The sequence below is a fragment of the Rhinolophus hipposideros genome, assembly GCF_964194185.1.
Source record: "Rhinolophus hipposideros genome assembly, chromosome: 10".
In the NCBI taxonomy this organism is placed as follows: domain Eukaryota; kingdom Metazoa; phylum Chordata; class Mammalia; order Chiroptera; family Rhinolophidae; genus Rhinolophus; species Rhinolophus hipposideros.
In genome coordinates this window covers 6737077-6755156 of record NC_138056.1, presented here as the reverse complement: position 1 = coordinate 6755156, position 18080 = coordinate 6737077, and the positions used below count along the sequence as shown (strand labels likewise).

Here is an 18080-nt window from a genome sequence, read left to right as displayed (position 1 = left end):
AGTTCTGCCTGGAACCCTGGCCTGCAGTAGGAGTAGGTTTGGTGGCAGAGACAAGACTGCACATTGCCCAGACCTCTGAAGGGAAGCTGACAGCCGCCGGCTGCACTGTTCTCTGTTCTCCTCACACTCATGAGTTTCAGAGTGAGTGTGGTGCTGGGGTGAAGTTCCTCCCTGTGAGGGCATCTGCATCACTGTGTGTGTGTACTAGCGTGGGAGGACGGGGACACCCCTTCACTCACTCAGCCAATGAAAGGTGGACCTGGCACCTAGGGTGTGTAGCATTAAGTTGGACACGGGCTTCTGAATGAAGCAGTGTCTGTGTGTGTGTGTGTGTGTGTGTGTGTGTGTGTGTGTGAGAGAGAGAGAGAGAGAGAGAGAGAGGTGTCAGACCATTGTGCCAGCTCCCTCCAGGACCCTGATTTCTGTTGTGGGTCTGATCTGCACAACCATAACCAATGGTAGTTGGTACTTCCTTAGCCAGAGGAATTTGCAAGAACACTCACATCCGACCACTAATGCATGCATGGGCGTGAAGGGCACACTCACAGCCATGCACACCTATCTATGTGCACACAGGCACTCCCAAAGGGACACAGAGAAGCTGCAGAAATGCTCACCATGGTCAAACACCCACCGGAAGCACATGCTCGTTGAAGAACATACACAAACTCGTGCATTCACGTGCCTACACACTCAGGGGCAAATGCATGCCCAGGGGAACAGTTGCACACAGAGGACCTGCCCACAGGGTCATCCTGTTCCATTGAAGCACTTTGCACAGAGTGGTCAATTACTAAGAAGAGTGGGGGCACCCATCCACAGAGATCCCCTTCCTAACCTGTGAGGGGGTGAGGGGGAACCCAGACTGCAGGGAGTGTTTCCCAGGGACCAAAAAGAGAGATCCCTGAGCTAGATCCCAAACCAGGGGCCAACTCTGACCTTGGAGAGACCCTCAGGCTGGCCCTACCAAGGCCGTCAAAGGAGCCAGAGATTGGGAACTGCTGAGTCAGGGCCCATGGATAAGAAATTGCCTCTTTGACCCCACAGCCTACTGCCCCACCCATCCCCCATGGCTTCTTTCCTGCAGACTACACACGTGTGCATACACACACACACACACACACACACGTCCAGCCAGGCACCAAAGCACAGATGGACAGACAGACAGGTGCAGTGACTTACAGACTATCTCTCAGACCCTTATAGATGGAGGTAGGGAGGGGTGGAGGGAGGCCAGGGCCAGGAAAGGAAGTAAGAGTGAGCATTTGTGTCCTGTCCCCACCCCTAGCTCCCTGGACTACCTTTACCCATCAAGGGCAGGAAAGGTCACCTGGCAGCTGCTGTACCTGCCTGCCCCTCCCCCAGCTACAAGGATGTCTCCCCCCAAGGTCCAAGGTTCAGACAACTGGATGCAGTTGGGACCCACCACCTCAAGACATCCTCCCCAACAGACCCCCACCCAATGTGGCCCTTCTCTGGTGCCAAGTCCAGTGGGGACACACAGTGGAGGGGAAATGCAGCAACTACAGCATGCGTGTCTGTACACACACATGCACATTCGCTCACACCATGTGAATCACACACCCGATTCACACATGCAACCACGAAAAGATAGTCCCACGTCACACTCCCTGGCAGGGCTGCCTGGGCACATTTATACATACACACACACTGGAAAGAAGCCGGGCTGAGGCTGGGGGCAGCGGGGAGGGAAGCCGGCCAGGCTGCAGGGATGGCGGCAGCACGGGAGGCGGGAGGCGGGCAGCTCAGGGAGCGAGCTGCTCTTCACAACACAATGGCAGTCTGTTGTTATAGCAACTCAGCCCCCAAATCGTGAAACGGATATCACAGCCTCAAGAGGAGGAAGGGCTGGAGGGGTCTGAGGACAAGAGGGGCAGAGGTGGGGGTCTCAATGGAGGACAGGGCTGGGGGGACCAACATGGGGCTGACCAGTAACAGGGTGGGAGGAGACCCCAAATGAGAAGTAGGCCAGGGGGAGTGGGGCCTCGAAGGAGAAGATGGGCATGAAGTCAGGGAACCCTGAGGGAGGGGGTTGAGGCCATTGCCAGGTCCACAGATATTGTGCTTTGCAGGTAGGAGTCAGGGTGCTCAGGCCTCCACCCCCAGGACAACCCACAGCTGCTGTAGGACAGGCCCCAGCTTGGGGGCACCGGGGAGGTGGCTCCCACTCCTGGGGCTGCTGTGTGGAGTCTCCTGATCCTGGGGCAGCCTGCCAGCTTTAGAACCTTTAAAAGACCTCCATTCACCCTCCTCGTCCAGGCAAGCCTTAGAAGTGGCTTCAGCCTTCCTTGGGCTGGTGACCCCCCCAAAACCTCATGCTGCAAACTCAGGAGGGAGGATCTGGGTTGGGAGAGGCCACAGGAGGCTGAAAGCAGGATCAATACGCATTTCCTCTGGAAGTCACTGTCCTTCCGGCTGGCAGCAGCACTAGGCCAGGAGGCTGGAAGCCCGAAGAGTGCAGCCCCACCCTGAGGCAGAAAAGCTGCCCAGGCCCCTACCCCTCTTCCCCCACAGCAGGCACTCTGGGCTGCCAGCTCTCTCCCATGATTCTCTGCAGTGAGCTCCCCATAGCAGGAAGTATTCAAGCAGGAGCTTGTGAAGCAAGGGAATTTTGGCTGTGGGCTGAAGGTTATGGTTACGCATGACCACTGGGCCCAGCAATTCTGGGTGTAAAGACGTGGTAGTTTCCAGTTTTAGACCCCCCACGATTCTGGACTCGGATTTCAGACCCTCTCCAAGGTGCTTATGTTCCAAAGTTTTCTGGTTCTAAGGTTCTATCCCCAAGGACTCTAGTCCCCACCAAGATTCCAGGGACAGATTCCAGGTCTCCCAAGACTCTGACTACAAAGTTCTAGACTCCAGTCCCTGTAATTACAGCCCCCTGCCCCCTCGAGGATTCTAGGCTCTGATGGTCCAGATTCATGACACGGGCCTTTTTATTCCATCTGGGAAATACAAATATTCACAAGAGTCTGTACAACCTTAGGGACACCAGCCCTGGCCCTGCCCTCAGATGCATGCCACCCTCACACCCCGCCCCCCAGCCCCAGGCTCCCTGCTCTGGTCCAGGTCTTTTCTCCAACTCAGGCATGAGTGCTTGATCCAGTCACAGCTGGGAAAAGAAAAACAGAGGTAGTGAGGAAGACCCACCCCCCACAAGTAGGAGTCCACCTGGCCTGGGCCATTTGGATAGAGCACCACTTTCCCTGATCCCCCAACTCTCCCACCCCTCAGCGGGGAGGTGCTGGCACAGTCTGGGGGAGGAACTCACCATCATTACAGGTGGATGTCAAACACGCCATCCTCAACTGTCTGTACCTCCTCCTCTCGGATCTCTGCACGGGGTGGGTGGCAGAACCAACTCCTGGGTTCCCGTGCCCTCAGCAACCCTTCCTCCCTCTCACAGGAGGCACTCTGCCCCATCCCGGAAGCAGACCCATCCACCAAAAATCAATTCATTGGATTACCAAACGGCCCGATTTTTGAGGCTTTTTCTAGGTTTTCATTTTGTTGCAGCTTTTTCGCAGCCACAGATTTGTCAGTGCAGTTTGCTTAAATGTCAATTTTGTGTGTGTTTCATATTTTAGACCCCAGCACTTCTGGAAGGCTCGATGCAAATGGTTTTATCTTTTCTATTTTTGAGAACTTATGCCAGTCCAAACGGTTGTGGTCAACTGCCTTAGACCCCAGTTTAACATAGTTGTTTAGACTGCTCTCAGCAAAATAATCATTTGAGGAATTGTCATTCAGCAAACTGACCTAAAATCACTAGAGACCCCAAGAAAGCTGCCAGGAGATTTGGGGAGCAAGGAACTTTTCTCAGAACAGCCTCCAGAAGAGCCAAAAAGGAAAGCAAATGACTCACATAATACCTCTCCAATCCATTGTCAATCCCCCTAACAAAATAAGAGTATGACTGGAATCTTGAAGTCTCCTTCATTTTTACTTTTCTTTATATATTAGAGGTTCTCTTCTCCTCAGCATCAGAGGATCAAGGGGTCCCTGGCCACCATCTGGCACCCTTACCTGTCCAACCCCTCTTCATCACCCCAAATAAGAGAATTACAAACTCTGAAATGGTTTCCATCTGGATAAGTTAAGACTTTGCCACAATGACCCTGCTTCCCTTGTCCCTCTCCCTCCACAGGCCAATACAGAATGAGATCCCCCTCTTACCTGGAGGCCGGGAGCCTCGCCTGCCTGGGCGGGGCAGAGAGAAGCTGAAGGCGCGATGGTGGGTGTGTGTGGGTGAGGGTGAGGGTGCAGACCCCTCCAGACTCACACTCTGGGCCCTGCGCCGGCACTCAACTGACAGACGATCCTTGCACTGCTTGTGGCAGTTCACACCACAGGCTGGAGGAGGCAGATGGGGAGCCCAGCCAGGGCCATTAGTCAGAACAACCTCCATCCCATTCTCCAGGCCTGCCCCTCTCTCCAGCTTCCTTTGCTCCTGAGCAGCTGCCCCACCAAAACAAGAGTCTCCTTCCAAAATGCTCTCTTTATCCTATTTGCCAGTCTATGCCCTTTCCAAAGTTCTTCATTCCTGGGCAGCTGCCTCGCCAAAATTAAAGCCCTCTGCAAGCCTACCCCCTTCACATATAATCATCATGCCTCTCTGGCTCCAAGGTACATCACTCCTTTGCAATCACCCCACCACAATAAGAGTTCCCACCCAGATAGTAACTCTTCCAAAAAAACTCAGCCCACAAATATGTGGTGATGGAAGGAGAACTGACTCTGGGCAGTCAACACATAATGTGAGATATAGATGACGTATTACAGAATTGTACACCTGAAATCCATGTAACTTTACTAACAATTGTCACCCCAATAAACTTTAATTAAAATAAAATATAAAATAAAATAAATAACGCAATCCAGTAGCCCTGCCTTTCCATCTCACCTCGACATTTGAGGCCCTGCTTGTAGATGCCCAGGATCTGAAATAGAGGAGGGGCTGTGCTGGCGGGGAGGGATTTAGAGGTGATGATTCTTCTTCCTTTCAAGGGCAGGGATTGGGACTGACCTTCTCTGGGGCCCCCCAGGGTTATGTGCAGCAGAACAGCAAGAGAGGCAGGTGGAATTAATGGCTGAAAAGGCTCTGGCAGGGGCGGGACCAAAAGGGAGGGCAGGCGGGTGGGGGTGGGGCTGGAGGGGTGTGGCTTGGGCGGGGGCTCACCAGGGCCTTGCAGTGGCGGCAGGCAACCGGGCGCAAGGAGTTGCTCTCGTGGAAGTTGTGTACGAAGCCCATGCGGCCGCCCAGCATGGAGCTGGAGCGCAGGAAGTAGGAGACCATCTCCTCCCTGCTGATGCAGCCATCCCTGTCGGGGTAGGGGGAGCACCTAAATTTGGGCCCTCGCCACCCACAACCAGCCTAACACATCCTACTGCAAAAACCCGCTGACAAATAAAGGGTCCTCACCACACTCCTGATTTTGGACCCCTGGTGCAGGGGGGGGAAAGAACCCTAGACTTGGAGCCAGACAGATACAGTGGCTGCTACTAACTAGTTGTGTGTCTTGCGCAAGTGTCTTCCCCTGGGTTTCCTCCGCGGACAAATGGAGTTGTAATTCCTGCCCTGCCCACTTCACAGAGTTGGTGTGTAAACTAAAAGGGCTGTGATTATCTTTTCCCCGGGATTATGAGTTCTGTTTCCCAAAGTGAGCTCTGCGGAACACCAGTTGGGAGTCCTGAGAATTAAGAGATCTCTGCTGACTTGTGGGGCCAGGTAAGATTGGGGAAAGCTGCACTCGCCTCCCTCTTGCATAATGTTGCCAGAAAGACACCTGTCATCAGTGTTTCCCACATTATCCAGGGCTGCCCACAGAATCCTTTTTTCACCTATTCCCATATTATAGGCAAAGAGTGAGCACGAGCTCTGGAGATAAATCTCAATTCAAATGCGGGTGCCACTACTGCCTGGCTGTGTGACCTCAGGCTGCTTTAATCTCCCTGTGCCTCCGCTCCCTCTTCTGTAAATGGGGATAATGGTAATCCCTACACCTCAGGCAGGCTTGTGAGGATTAAATGAGATAGAACACGTGGAGCATTTGCAACAGTGTCTGTGTAGTTAATAGGTCCTGGGGTACGGAAAGCTATTTCTGTCAGGGCTGGTCCTTGCTGCAAATTCCCGCCCATTTTTATCTGGGTCTCCATGATGTGATCCAGGTGAGCTTTCAAATTAACGGGGCACTGGGACAACTGGCCAGGTTGGAAACAATACGGTCTGGATTCCTACGTCATACTGTGCATGAAAACGAAATTCCCACTGAATTGAAAACACCAATGGGAACAACAAAACTTATTATCGAAGTATCTGAAAAGGTCTAAGAGAATAAGGGCCTTTTTACATGTAACACAAATCCAAGAAGCCATAAAGGAAAAGACTGACATATTGAGCACACACAGTTTTTAAAAAATTTTATGTGGGAAAAGACAACATAAATGACAGACTGGGAGAAAATATTTGCAAACATATTCAACAGCAAAGGGTTAATATCCATTAACAGAGATTCTAAAAATCAATGAGAAAAAGACCAACAAACCCAGTGGAATCATGGACAAAGACTATGGACAGGCAATTAACAGAAGAAATATAAGTGGCCAATAAACATATGAAAAGATATCCTACCCCACGAGGATGAAAGAAATGCGAATTTAACCAAGACACCATTTGCCAATTAGGCTGGCAAAATTGTAAAGCTTATTATAGCATCCACTGTTGGCAAGGAAGTTGGGAAATGGGCACTCGTTTGCTGCTGATGGGGGTGCAAGCTGGCACAACCTTGCCTGAGGTCACTTTGGCAGTCTCTCTCCTAATTTAGAATGTGCCCATCGTTTGATCCAATTATCCCACTTCTAGGAATTTCTCGTACTGAAACAGCGGCCTGAGCGCATCGCTACAAAGACGTTCACAGCAGCCTGGTATGTATTAATAGCAAAACACTGGGAACAGTCTAGTGTCCACCAGCAGGAGAACGGTGAGGTAAAAGGCCCAGCCACACCGTGGAATATTCTGCAGCTGGTCTAAAGAACGAGATAGTTCTGCAGAAATCGGCATGCATGGATGTCTATGATAAAGGTTTCCGTGAAAAACAAAAGCAAAAAAAGCAAGGTGCAGTTCCACCAAGACGGGGACAAAACAACAACAAAAACACTGAGAACCCTGCTGCTATAAGTTACCTGGGTGCTGCTTAAACTCTATCAATAATTGCATTACATGCATGGGGGAGTTAGCAAAAAAGAAATGAAAACCCCCAAGTTCCAGGAACAAGAGGGAGCTGCACGCTGAGGCAGTTAGTTGGGGCTGGACACTGTAGCTGCCCCAGGAGGGGTTGCTGGTCTCCCTCCTGGTGAGCCAGGGGCTGGGTTCTGATACCCAACAAGTGGCCAGGCACAAGGCCGGGGGCCTGCAGGTGGTGGGGAGTTAAGGCTGGGACTCCTGCATGAAGCTGGGGTCTCAAAAGTCTCCAAGAGCTTCATCTTCATGGAAAGTGCAGCCTGGAAAAAAAATTCCCCCACCAACCCAAGGAGATAACTTGGAACTCTGTGTCAACTCTGGGTGGGAAAACAAAGCGACTACAATAAACACCACGGGCAAAGCTACATGTATACTATAATCCTGTTTTTTTTATGACACAGACACAGGCAAACAAAATCTATATTAAATTTGCACACACATGAAAAAAAAAAGGACTGGAAGGGTACATGTACTGCCAAACCAGGAATATTGCTAGTGGGGTCACTGATGATAACCTCTAGCGAGCAGAAAGGAGGAAGGAAAATTTCCACTTCTTGCTTTATACACTTTGTTCACTACAAATCTAGTTTACTACCTGGATTTCTTTTTTAACCATAGAATTTTGCAATATGGAAAAAAGCCCAGGTTTTGAAAATATGGATTAACATTAAAAAATAAGTCACCCTGAGATGGACTGTCAATTTTGATTGGAATTTTGTCTGTTCAGCAAAACGGGTAGGAACATGGTTGCACATTTAACCTACTTCAGAGAACCAGCTGTTTGTCCAAATTGTCAGCTTGTGAATTGTTGATAAGCAAGTGGTGCTGCTAATTGCAGGCCTTTCTTATCTACTCATTAAAACAGGCTACCCAGGAGTTCAACTTGCCCACACTTTTTGCCAGCTGTGAACTCCACAAATAAAATGGCATTTGTGTAGCAACATTCCCCAGGCCACAGTCTTTGTAAGATGCAGGTGGAGCTCCCATCTGTCTGAACGAGTGAGGTAACCCTGGGCCAGCCGGCAGCCTCCCCCCACCAAATAAGAGCCCCTCCCCACACTGGCGTCTTCCTCTGCTGAGATCATTCCGTCCCATGGCCTGACCTTGCACAGCAGGAAGCTGAAACCCAAGGGGAAGTGAGCCTGCTTTCCCACTCCCCCAGCCCCCAGGCCTCCTCACTGGTTCTGGTCGAGGTCCCCAAAGGCGCTGAGGTAAGGGAAGTTCCCACGGATGATCTGGAACTCTTCCTGTGAGATGTGGCCGTCCCCATCGACGTCAAAGTTCCGGAACACAGACTGGGGGACACAGAGGTACACACAGGGGCAGGAGAATAAGGGGCCCATCAGGCCCATCCTGTCCATACTCCCAGTCCATGTTTTGAGGGGTGTCTAGACGTGGGCGTCCGTCCCTCTCCCCCACCATCTCCCTTTTCCATACTCCCACCCCAAACCCACCCATGCCTTCTGGAGACTGAGTGCTGGCCCTTAAACATGGCACTGGTCATGGCTCCCAAGATGGTGCCCTGGCAAAACCAGCCTGGATTGCCCACTAAAGACCTGTCCCCTGCCCCTCAGGCTCCAGAGCTGGCCACCACAGAATCTCACCTCCACCATTTTCTCGATGTGTTCCACCAGGAGTGCCTGATCCAGCTTCGGTTTGGCGGCTGAGGTCCACTCCTCCAGCACGGGGGCCCGGGGAGGCGGGGTGCAGCTTGTGGGGCTGGTTGGCTGTGGGAATGGTCGGGCCTGAGTGAGGGCCAGAGGCGAGGGAGCCCAGGGCCCAGGGGAGCAGAGAGGGGAAGCTCTGGGGATGAGGGAACCTGCACAACAAGTAGCCGCTAAGAGCTCCTCCTGCCCTCACCTCCCAGGCTTCTCAGGTGGGGCAGAGGTGGGGGAGGAAGAGGATGGGCAGCGTGAGGAAGCAGGGTTCCCTCCCTCACCGAGGACTTGGAGCGCGGTTCTCTCTGAAGGGACAGCTGGTAGAGCTCGTCCTCCGTCTGATATTGATCCAGCGACACCTGCAACACACAGGTCTGATCACACCCACTGGCCCCTGCTGCTCTCAGGAGCCCACTGCCCAGAGCCCAAGGTCACAATGTCCACCTAGAGGCCAAAGTGCAGCCCCAAGTCCAGTCCAGAAGCTAGACTCGGGACAAAGGCCAGCTTAGAACACGCCCCAGCAACCACACACCAGCCTAGCACAGACCAGAACCCCATCTTGGACTTAAACCTTTAGCACAATGCACTGCCAAGATCTTAGCCAAGAGTCTACGTCAGAACACAGCTGAGAGCTCTGAAATTCACCCCAACCTAGACCCCAATCCAGCAACCAGAATGAGCTCAGACTGCAATCCTGATCCCAGTCCAGAGCTTAGAGACAGCTAAGAATTTACTCCAAACCCAAAACCTAAGCCTCGGACCAGGTCTAGACCGTAGTCCAGATCTAGACGACAACGCAACTCTGACCCTAGACCTCAGAACCGAGTCCCAAGCCAAGCCCAGAACCTCAGAGCTCAGGACCTGAGGGTGGAAAATCACCCCTACACTCAGAACCCAGAGCTTGGCCCCGAACCTTGAGCACAACCCACAGCTAGGAACTCAACCCCGGGCCCAGACCCAGCCTCAAGCCCACCACAGCCCCATCTGGAGCCGAGAACCCATCTCAGAGTTCATTCCAAACTCTGGAGCCAGCATGGATCTCAGTCTCTTGACCAGCACCGAGAAGCCGAGGCCACGCCGCGGCCTGTGTAAACCCAGGACCAGGTGTGACTGTCCACTGCGGTGCCCGGCCCCTCACCGTGAGCAGGCTCAGCAGGTCAGGGTTGGCCTGCACAGGAGGCCGGAGGCTGGTCACCATGGCGAGCTCCTCCAGGATGCTGAAGAGCTGCTTCATCTTGGCGCCATTCAGTCGGGTCCGGGCAGGGTCCAGCCAGTCAGGTAATGCCAGCTGCAGGGCCACCAGGTCCTTGAGGTGCACACCCAGGATAGGAAAGCGGAAGCCCACACAGGCTGCCAACCGGCGCCGGTAGTTGCCATAGTTGCCAGTTGCCGTCACTAATTCTGTCAGGCCTTCCCAGAGCTGGGGGGCAAAGGGCAGAAGGTCACACACACACACACACACACACACACACACATCACTGGCTCAACCATCCTCCCCCCTCAGCCCTGGAAATGTGGGAGAGGATGAGGATCGGAATCAGGGATGGGTGAAAGGTCAAAATCCTTCCTCACTGTCCCCGAACACTGACTCCCTTAGCCCCTGGGGGTCAGAGTTCATAGGTCATGAGTTCAAGGGAACACCCACTGCCAAATACCACACCTCTACACCAGGCCTGGCCCAGATTACCATCATTTAACCGGAGAAGAAACTGAGGCTCACGGAGGCAAAGCAGCACAGGAAAATGATCTAGAAGAATGTTCTTAGATATGTCGTTCCTAACAGCCCACAGTGAAAAACCCCAAATGTTCAAAAGTACCGTAGATACATCAATTGGAGAGGGCTTACAATAAAATATTATACGGTAATGGAAATGAACGACTGTCCACATAATAGAATGCAAGAATGAAAGAAGCTATGAAGTAACAGATACAACATGATTCCGTTTCTAGAAAGTTCAAACACAGGCAACAAGAAACCCATTGTTTTGGGATGCGTGCATAGGTGGTAAAGCTATAAAGAAAAGCAAGGTCATCATTGTTACGAAAGTCATGACACTGGTTACCTCTGATGGGAAGAGAGTTATGCTCTAAGGTTCTGGGAGCTTCAGGGGCTGGCAATGTTCTATTTCTTGACCTGGGTGGTGGTTACACAGGCGTTTTCTTTGTAATTTTTCTTTAAACTATATATATATTTTATATACTTTTCTATATGTATGTCTCCCATATGTTAAACAAACTAAAAGGAGGAGAAAGCACAAGCTTTGGAGTCAGGCAGACCTGTGAGCCCCCCACTCTGTCGCTTTCGTGTGGAACCTGGGAAAAGCACTGAATCCCTCCGAGCCTCAGTTTCCTCATCTGTCAAATAAGGGCAGGAGTGCCCAGCACTCACTGCTGGGAGTTTCCGTGAGGCCAGACCTGGGAAGGCTGGCCCCGAGGCTTGCTAAGGCTGCTCTCCAGAACCCCAGTCCCAGGTACCTTGATAGTCTCGGGGCTGACGTGGCTATGGGTCTCCTTGAGGCGGGAGATAGAGCTGTGGCTCAGGCCCCCGACCACCGCCATGAGCGTGTTGAAGTTCTGCAGCTGCAGCAGCTTCTGGGAGACAAAGGGAGAGGGGGAGGCGGGGTCACTGAGTGGGCCCAGAATTTGGCCCAGCTTTTCTGGAGAGGAGGCAGTTGGTCTGTGGAAAGGGGGACTCAGCCAGACGGACAATGGGGGGCAGGGGCGGGGCAGGTACCTCCGCCACGTGGACGAAGTGTGTTATGACTAGGGCCCGCTGTGGGGCTGTGGGTTTGCTGAGAATCATGAGCTGCACCCACTGCGACACACTGTTGAAGAGGGAGATGAATCGCTCCAGGACAGGATTGTCCACGGTGCAGCCGTGAGTCACGAAACTGTGATAGTCCTGGAACTGGAGGTGAGAGTGGAGTCGGCCCCCTGCGGGCCCCTCTCCTCCCCAGGGCCACTCCTCACCCTCCAGCTGTCCTTTGGTGGTTACACTGAAACCACCCACCCACCCCAGGGACCCGTCCCCTCCTAGGACCTCCTCCCCAACCCAAACTCTACCCGACCAAAGGCCTCGGGCCGCACCAGGATTTTGCAGAATGAGCGATACTCCAGGTAGGTGAGATGTTCCGCCAGCTCCATTGGCTCCAGGTGGTCGAACAACAGGGACATCTTGCGCTTTTTCTGTGCCATGGGGTTCCGCTGGGTCACCTGCCGTTTCCACTTGTACGTAGGGCTGGGGGAGCAGGGGCAGTAAGCCCTTTGCTAGAGATGCCCCACACTCACGCAGACACACCACTCAAGCTGCCTGAGGACCTCCACGAGGTCCCAGTCCCAGAACTCCTGCCATTTCCCCTTGTCATGTACTCCACACATGATCATGGAAGACGTACTCTGTGCCAGGCGTTAGGGGTACAGAGATGAGCAAGACAGGGTTCCTGCCCCCGACCAGCTCACACGCTACTGAGGGAGACAGACACAGAAACGAACAATCACCAAACCATGTGGCGTGTGTACAGGTCCTTGCACAAAGTGCCACCGGGGAACAGAGGATGGAACAACTTTTGCCCTGGAAGGGCCGGGACCTCAGAGCCCACAGACACTCCACAGCTGAGCGGAGTGTGATAACAGAGGGACACGGGGAACAACACGAGCAGATAAGTGGACCCGTGTTAGCTGCAGGATGAGGTGCGTGAGATGAGCTGGGCTGTGAAAGATGAGACCAAGCTGGCCCAAGACTGTGAGAGGCCTTAATTCCCAGCTGAGACATTTTGAAGGTGACAGAGAACCACAGAAGTCTTTTAAGCAACAGGGTGACATGACTCTCACTCATTCAACAAACATCTATTTAGCGCAGACAGTGTAGGATTCTGAGTGCCCTCCCCGCCCGCCCCTCCAAGCTACACACACACACACACACACACACACACACACACACACACACACACGCTCTCGATGTCGATGAGACTGCTGTGCCTGCGGTTCCCTTCTTGGTCCAGCAGAGCCTTCAGCTCCTTGATCTGCTCAGCCAGCTCATGGTTCAAGTCGAACTCCGCTGGGAATGCTGAGATCCAGTACCTGGAGGGGTTAGGAGTCACCCAAGGCAGCCCTTCCCCCACCATCTCGTGGTGGTGTAGTTCCCCACAAAAGGGGGAAAGAGCCTCAAACCATGGTTCCCTGGCTCCTAGCTCTGTCCTCCCCCATCCCCATTAGGCAGATCAGAAAACCTAAGGAGGGGCTGGCCTGTGGCAGCACACCCACCATGGGCAGAGCCTGGGGCAAAGCCACCTGACCAGCTGACCAACTGCCAGAACCAGGTCTTTCCACTCCTTCAGGCCAGTGTGAAGCCTGAGAGAAGGGGAAAGAGGAGGGAGGAGACGGCGCTCCAGGAGGAAGACTCACCTGACCAGGTGGCATGTTTTCACCTGCAGCGAACTGGAGTTGTCCTTCCGAGATTGTTGGTAGGTGAAGGAGAGTTAAGGAAAACCAAAATGCAGCCTAATTCTATAAAGTGAGGCAGGGATGGGGCCTGGTTCTAGGAGAAATGCTGGGGTCGGTCTAGGGCAAAGGCGGAGCTGAAGCTCTGGAAGGGGGTAAAGGAAAGGGTGACTGGTGAGCTTTGGGAGGGTGTGTGAGTGGGAAGAGGGCTAGGTTCTGGGGGCTGCTGAGAGCAGCCCGGCCTTGGTTCTGGGAGGGAGGCAAGAAGCGGACTGAGCTGGAAGTAGGGACGGACCCTAGACAACAGGGAGGGAGAAGGCAAGGCCTAGGTTAGGGAGAGAGCCGGGTGGAGGACGTTTCCAGTGGAGGAAAAGGGTGGAGCCTAGGGCAGGAGGGGCCCACGCTCTAGGAGTGAAGCCCATTCTCGGCCTGGGCTGGGCAGCCGGGCTCGCTCTGGAACTAGGACTGAAGGGGCCCTGGCAACGCCCGCAAAGGATATATGTGGAGCAGCTTTGCCGCCAGCTGAGAGGAAGGGATGTACCAGGGGTGCATCATAAGGAACATGCGCACCAGCTGCGGGTCCCGCACCTTTCCCGAGTCATCTAACTCCCGAGGGGTCAAAGACAAGTCCGTTGACCCTTCGTCGTGCAGCCCTGGTCCCGAAACCCTACCCCGCTGCCCACCTGCTGCTTTCCCAGGACTCCCGAACCAGGAGGCGGATTAGAAAGATGAGGTAGGGTGGGAGAGAAATAAGGCAGGATGGGAGGGTCTAGAGGAGGGGACCGTCTGAGTCGGGCCCATGGTCCGGAGGGGGCCAGCTGGGCGGAAGGAGCCTGGGTTCCCCGGGGTCAAGAATCCAGAGGTCATTTCCTGAATGCCTGGGGGAAGGAGCACCCCTTCACCAGATAAGCTGCCCCGCATCAGCCGGAAACAGCTCCCAGGCCGGAGATAGAGAGTTCCTCCGGATTCCCCGGAGGAACAGATAATACTCCTCCTGTGTCAGAGTCTGGGGACCCTGTCCCTGCCTTCAACGCCGGCATACCAGGGAAGAGAAACATTTTATCTGAAGCATGGGGATCTCTCTACGAGGAGGCTTTCGCTAAGGAGGATGAAGGATGCGGGGCTGGGTGGGTCCAGACCTGAGGCCTGCCCTGGGAGGCGGGGACCCGGGTTCAGGCTCAGGCTGGGCTCCGGCTGGGTATGCACTCCCGTGCCACTCACCGAAGGCTTCGATGCAGCCGCGGAGCAGCTCCTCCACTGTACAGCCCTTGTCCAGGTCTAGGGTGCCCGCCATAGCTGTCGGCGCGGGTAGGCTGGGCCAAACTGCACTCGGGGAGACACCCACGAGGCTCGGACCGGACCCCTGTCCCTGGAGAGGCAGAGTAGGAGTCTACGGAGGCGCTGGCCAGGGGAGCGGCTGAGGGGCTGGAACGGGGCGGGACCGGCACGCCCCCTACTGGGCAGGGGCGGAGTCGTCGACCGCGGCCACTCCCGGGGTTAAACGGTCTGGCCCCGGATGGTGCAACCCACCAGTTGGGAAACCGACCCGCCGACAGGCTTCCGGCCCACCCTCGGAGTCGCGGGAGAGCTGAGGGACTCCCCGGGGATGGGGACGAGCCAGGACTCCGGGGGCTAGTTGGTGCCCCAGCCACCCGTAGACCCTCTTCTCCTCGAGCCCTCTTTCCAGAGGCACCTGCAAGCACCCAGCAGCTCGGCTCGGCGCCCCTCCCGCTTTCCTCCCTCCACAGCCTCCCTTCCCCCGCAGGGTTATTTTGGGAACCCAGAGCCTGAGGGGACCTCGGAGGAATTTCTCTTTGGGATGGGAGGGGGCAGGAACCCAGGCGTCCTGCCCGCTTTGCCCCCTCCCGGGAAGGGGAGGCGGGGCTGTGGCGGCCCCCAGAGGCCTGCCCCTGGGGAAGAGGGCTGGAGTGGAGAGGAACATTCCTGGGGCGGGGGTGGGGGTGCGGTGGGGGGAGCCCGCGGCAGCCGGGAGGCGTCAGCGGGAAGCCTGAGCCTGGGAACCGCGCGCTCCCTAGCCACCTCCTCCGTGAAGGCCCCAGGGGTCCCAGCTCAGCCCTTGCGCAGGCCATCTTCCTCCCCAGCCCATCCTGACCCAGGCTCCCATTCTGCACAGTCGAACTGTGAACGCACGCACAGGCGGACCACACTTGGGCACACAGAGTGGGGTACCCAGAAGGGGGCGCCATTGCCGTAGGGGCTGGAGAGTGCCTGTATGACTCCACCAGCAACTCCAGCGCGGGATCCTACGCACCAATGCAGGGACAGACGCTCATTCCATACCCAAGGCCAGAGGCCCATAATTGGGTGCAAGAGGCCCAGGCTCACACAGACCCAATACTCAAGCATTCACCTCTCATCCTCCGTGTCACATAGTCATACAATGGCACCCACACCCTGCGCACACCTGCGCAAAGGAACCTTCGGGCACACACACCTAGCTCTCTACCCCATAATGCAAACCCTTTGATGGGGCCGGCTCCCGGACCCTCTGCTCACTCCCGCCAAGCCAGACTGGAATTCCTTGGCCACCGCAGCGCTGACATCTGCACACGTGTGCACACATGCCAGACAGTGCACCTACTCGCATGTACACTCCCACACATGCACACACCCTCGTGGGTGCGTACACATGCCCATCCCACCACCACCCCTTCATCCGCGGTCTAGGGCCAGCCCGGCGACGCAGAGTCCTAACACCCCTTACCCCCGCCGCTGGCAGAGCCTTTGCACCACCGAGAGGTACCCCGCCCCTACACATACTCCTCCCGGCTAGGGAGTGGGGGCGACGGCTTCTCCACGGAGTTCTCTGGCGGACTTTTCCTAGGAACCCACCAGAGCCATCCCCTGCTGACTCTGCCGCTTCCTTGTTGTGTGACCTTGAGAGTCACTTGGCCTCTAGGAGCCTCAATTTTTTCATCTGTCAAATGGGAGATCCGTGGGGGAAGGTCCCCTGAGACCCAGTTGGCAAGGGCCAAGTGCACCGAGATGTCGCCGCCTCCACCGCGCCTCAGCTCTCTGCAGTTCTCTCCTACCCCCGACCCGGGCTGCAGACTCCCCACCCATCAACCCACTCGCTGCCCTGGGGGGCTCCTAGGAGCCAGGCCCTCCTCTGCGCAGCGCCCCGCACGCGCTCGCTCCACTTACTCTTGGGACCCGTGGCAAGGAGCCCGCACCCCGCCCGGCCAGCGCCACCTCCGTGCGCTCTTGCCCGCAGGCCTCGCTGCGGCTGCGGCTCCCGCCCGCTCTCAGCGCTGCGGCCCCTTTCCCCGCCGCCCCGCCCCCGCGCCGCGGCCGCCCCCTCCCCTCCCCGCCCCTGCGCGGGGCTCCGCACCGCGGGCTGCGCCAACCCCCACCCGGGCTCCCTCTCGCCCCGCACGGCGGTCCCTGCGGCAGCTTAACCCCTCCCCTGCCGCGCCGCCGGAAGGCCAGGGCCGCGGGCGGGGGGCTGCGCCACTGGCTGCGCCGAGAATGGGCGAGCAGAGGTCTGGCCCCGCGGGACGTGGAGGGGGGAACTAAACCAAGGGCCCTTTCCTGCCACCCCAGACGGCCCTGTGCCCCCCGCCCTGCCTGGTGTTGGGCAGAGGAAGCCGGGAGGGGCAGGAAGCGGACTGCGGTGGGGAAGGGGCGCCCCGCCCAGCCCCCGGCCCGGGTTCCTGTTTTCGAGAAAAACCGTTCCCACGGGGCTACCCCGGCGCAGGGCCGGGGCGTCTTCCTGCGGGCAGCGGGGGCCAAAGGCTTGGTGGAGATCAGGGCCATGGAGGCAGAGGGTCCTTATGATAAGTGTGGGGGAGGGGCTAGAGCAAGATGGGAGCATTTTGGGGAGAGGGGCCTGTGGGAAGGGAGGAATGAAAACGCCGCTACCTGGAGACGAGACCTCGATGTCTGGGATGTGGGGAGAGCTCCAGCTCATACAGGCGGGACTGGGGCCCCGGAAGCCTGGTTCCCCAAGGGACCAGATGGAAAGGGGCAGCTGCAAACTGCGGGTGGGTTCTCTGCAGCTTGGAAACTGGAGGCCTGGATGCCTGGATACCTGGGCCCCTGCTAAGGAGGAACTTGGGAGGAGCAGCCCGAGGCGGTGGGGGTCCCCACGAGCTGGGCCTAGGGGAGCCGGTAACCGTTTCCGGCCTTTGGGTTCAAACACAGTCACTGTGAAACCACCCACCCCAAACCTGCCTTCCGAGGCTTGCCCCTCCCTGCCTCGGGTCTGGGGAGGCAGGACCTCTCCCACACTTCAATCTTGGTAATGCGAGGCCTAGAAACAGGCCCTTTCTGGTCCCCAGTTTCCCGAAATGAGGCCAGGGCAACATTGGCCTAGCCTAGACCACCTATGAATGTCCCCGGCCCTAACACTCCCCAGACTTTGGACCAAGCAGAGCCACCTGCTCAGAGACCCCTAAACGCCGCAGTGGGGAGGGGCTAGAGGCGGAGTCAAGAAGGCGCCAACCATCCACAGGGCCCGACCCCTCCTGATCCCGCCCCCGACAGTGGGTCCTCGGTAGTCCCGGAGGCCTCTGTCCAAGTCGCGGCTCCCAGCTCCTGTGGGTCCCACCCAGGCGGACGCCCCGCCCCCGGCCAGCCTGGCAGGCCGCTGACCTAGTATGGACACAGCACTGGGAAGAGAGGCGTGGAGGGTGACGCCGGGAAGGGGGCTGAGAGTCCAGGGCCCCGCCCCCACGAGCCGCTCCCTACTACCGAGGGGA

At 56.2% G+C, this 18080-nt stretch overlaps 1 protein-coding gene across 9 annotated transcripts; it reads right to left on the bottom strand.

Annotated features, from left to right (window-relative positions):
* Positions 1-2934: 2934 nt before the first annotated feature.
* Positions 2935-17950, bottom strand: RASGRP2 (RAS guanyl releasing protein 2). 9 transcript variants are annotated; one of them, XM_081062144.1, is made up of 17 exons: positions 17242-17950; positions 14581-14728; positions 13859-13961; positions 13324-13386; positions 12868-12999; positions 12007-12157; positions 11654-11827; positions 11395-11511; positions 10058-10339; positions 9201-9278; positions 8866-8988; positions 8441-8556; positions 5201-5342; positions 4925-4961; positions 4198-4374; positions 3293-3356; positions 2935-3133 (listed from the first exon to the last, which is right to left on the bottom strand). In XM_081062144.1, the coding sequence occupies exons 2-16, from the start codon at positions 14651-14653 to the stop codon at positions 3298-3300; spliced, it is 1827 nt and encodes a 608-aa protein (XP_080918270.1). In that variant the 5' UTR covers positions 14654-14728; positions 17242-17950; the 3' UTR covers positions 2935-3133; positions 3293-3297. The 9 variants fall into 9 exon arrangements, with proteins under 9 accessions (XP_080918270.1, XP_080918269.1, XP_080918268.1 ...); XM_081062143.1 differs by lacking the exon at positions 17242-17950 and adding an exon at positions 16525-16656; XM_081062142.1 differs by lacking the exon at positions 17242-17950 and adding an exon at positions 16213-16527.
* Positions 17951-18080: the final 130 nt, after the last annotated feature.

Bases quoted from the DNA above. Each gene is read 5' to 3' on its own strand.
- RASGRP2 (XM_081062142.1), bottom strand. The intron at 13,000-13,323 runs GTGAGTCTTCCT...TAACCCCTCCAG, and splicing joins AAAACATGCCACCTGGTCAG to GTACTGGATCTCAGCATTCC. The intron at 11,828-12,006 runs GTGCGGCCCGAG...TCTCACCTCCAG, and splicing joins GCTCATTCTGCAAAATCCTG to TTCCAGGACTATCACAGTTT.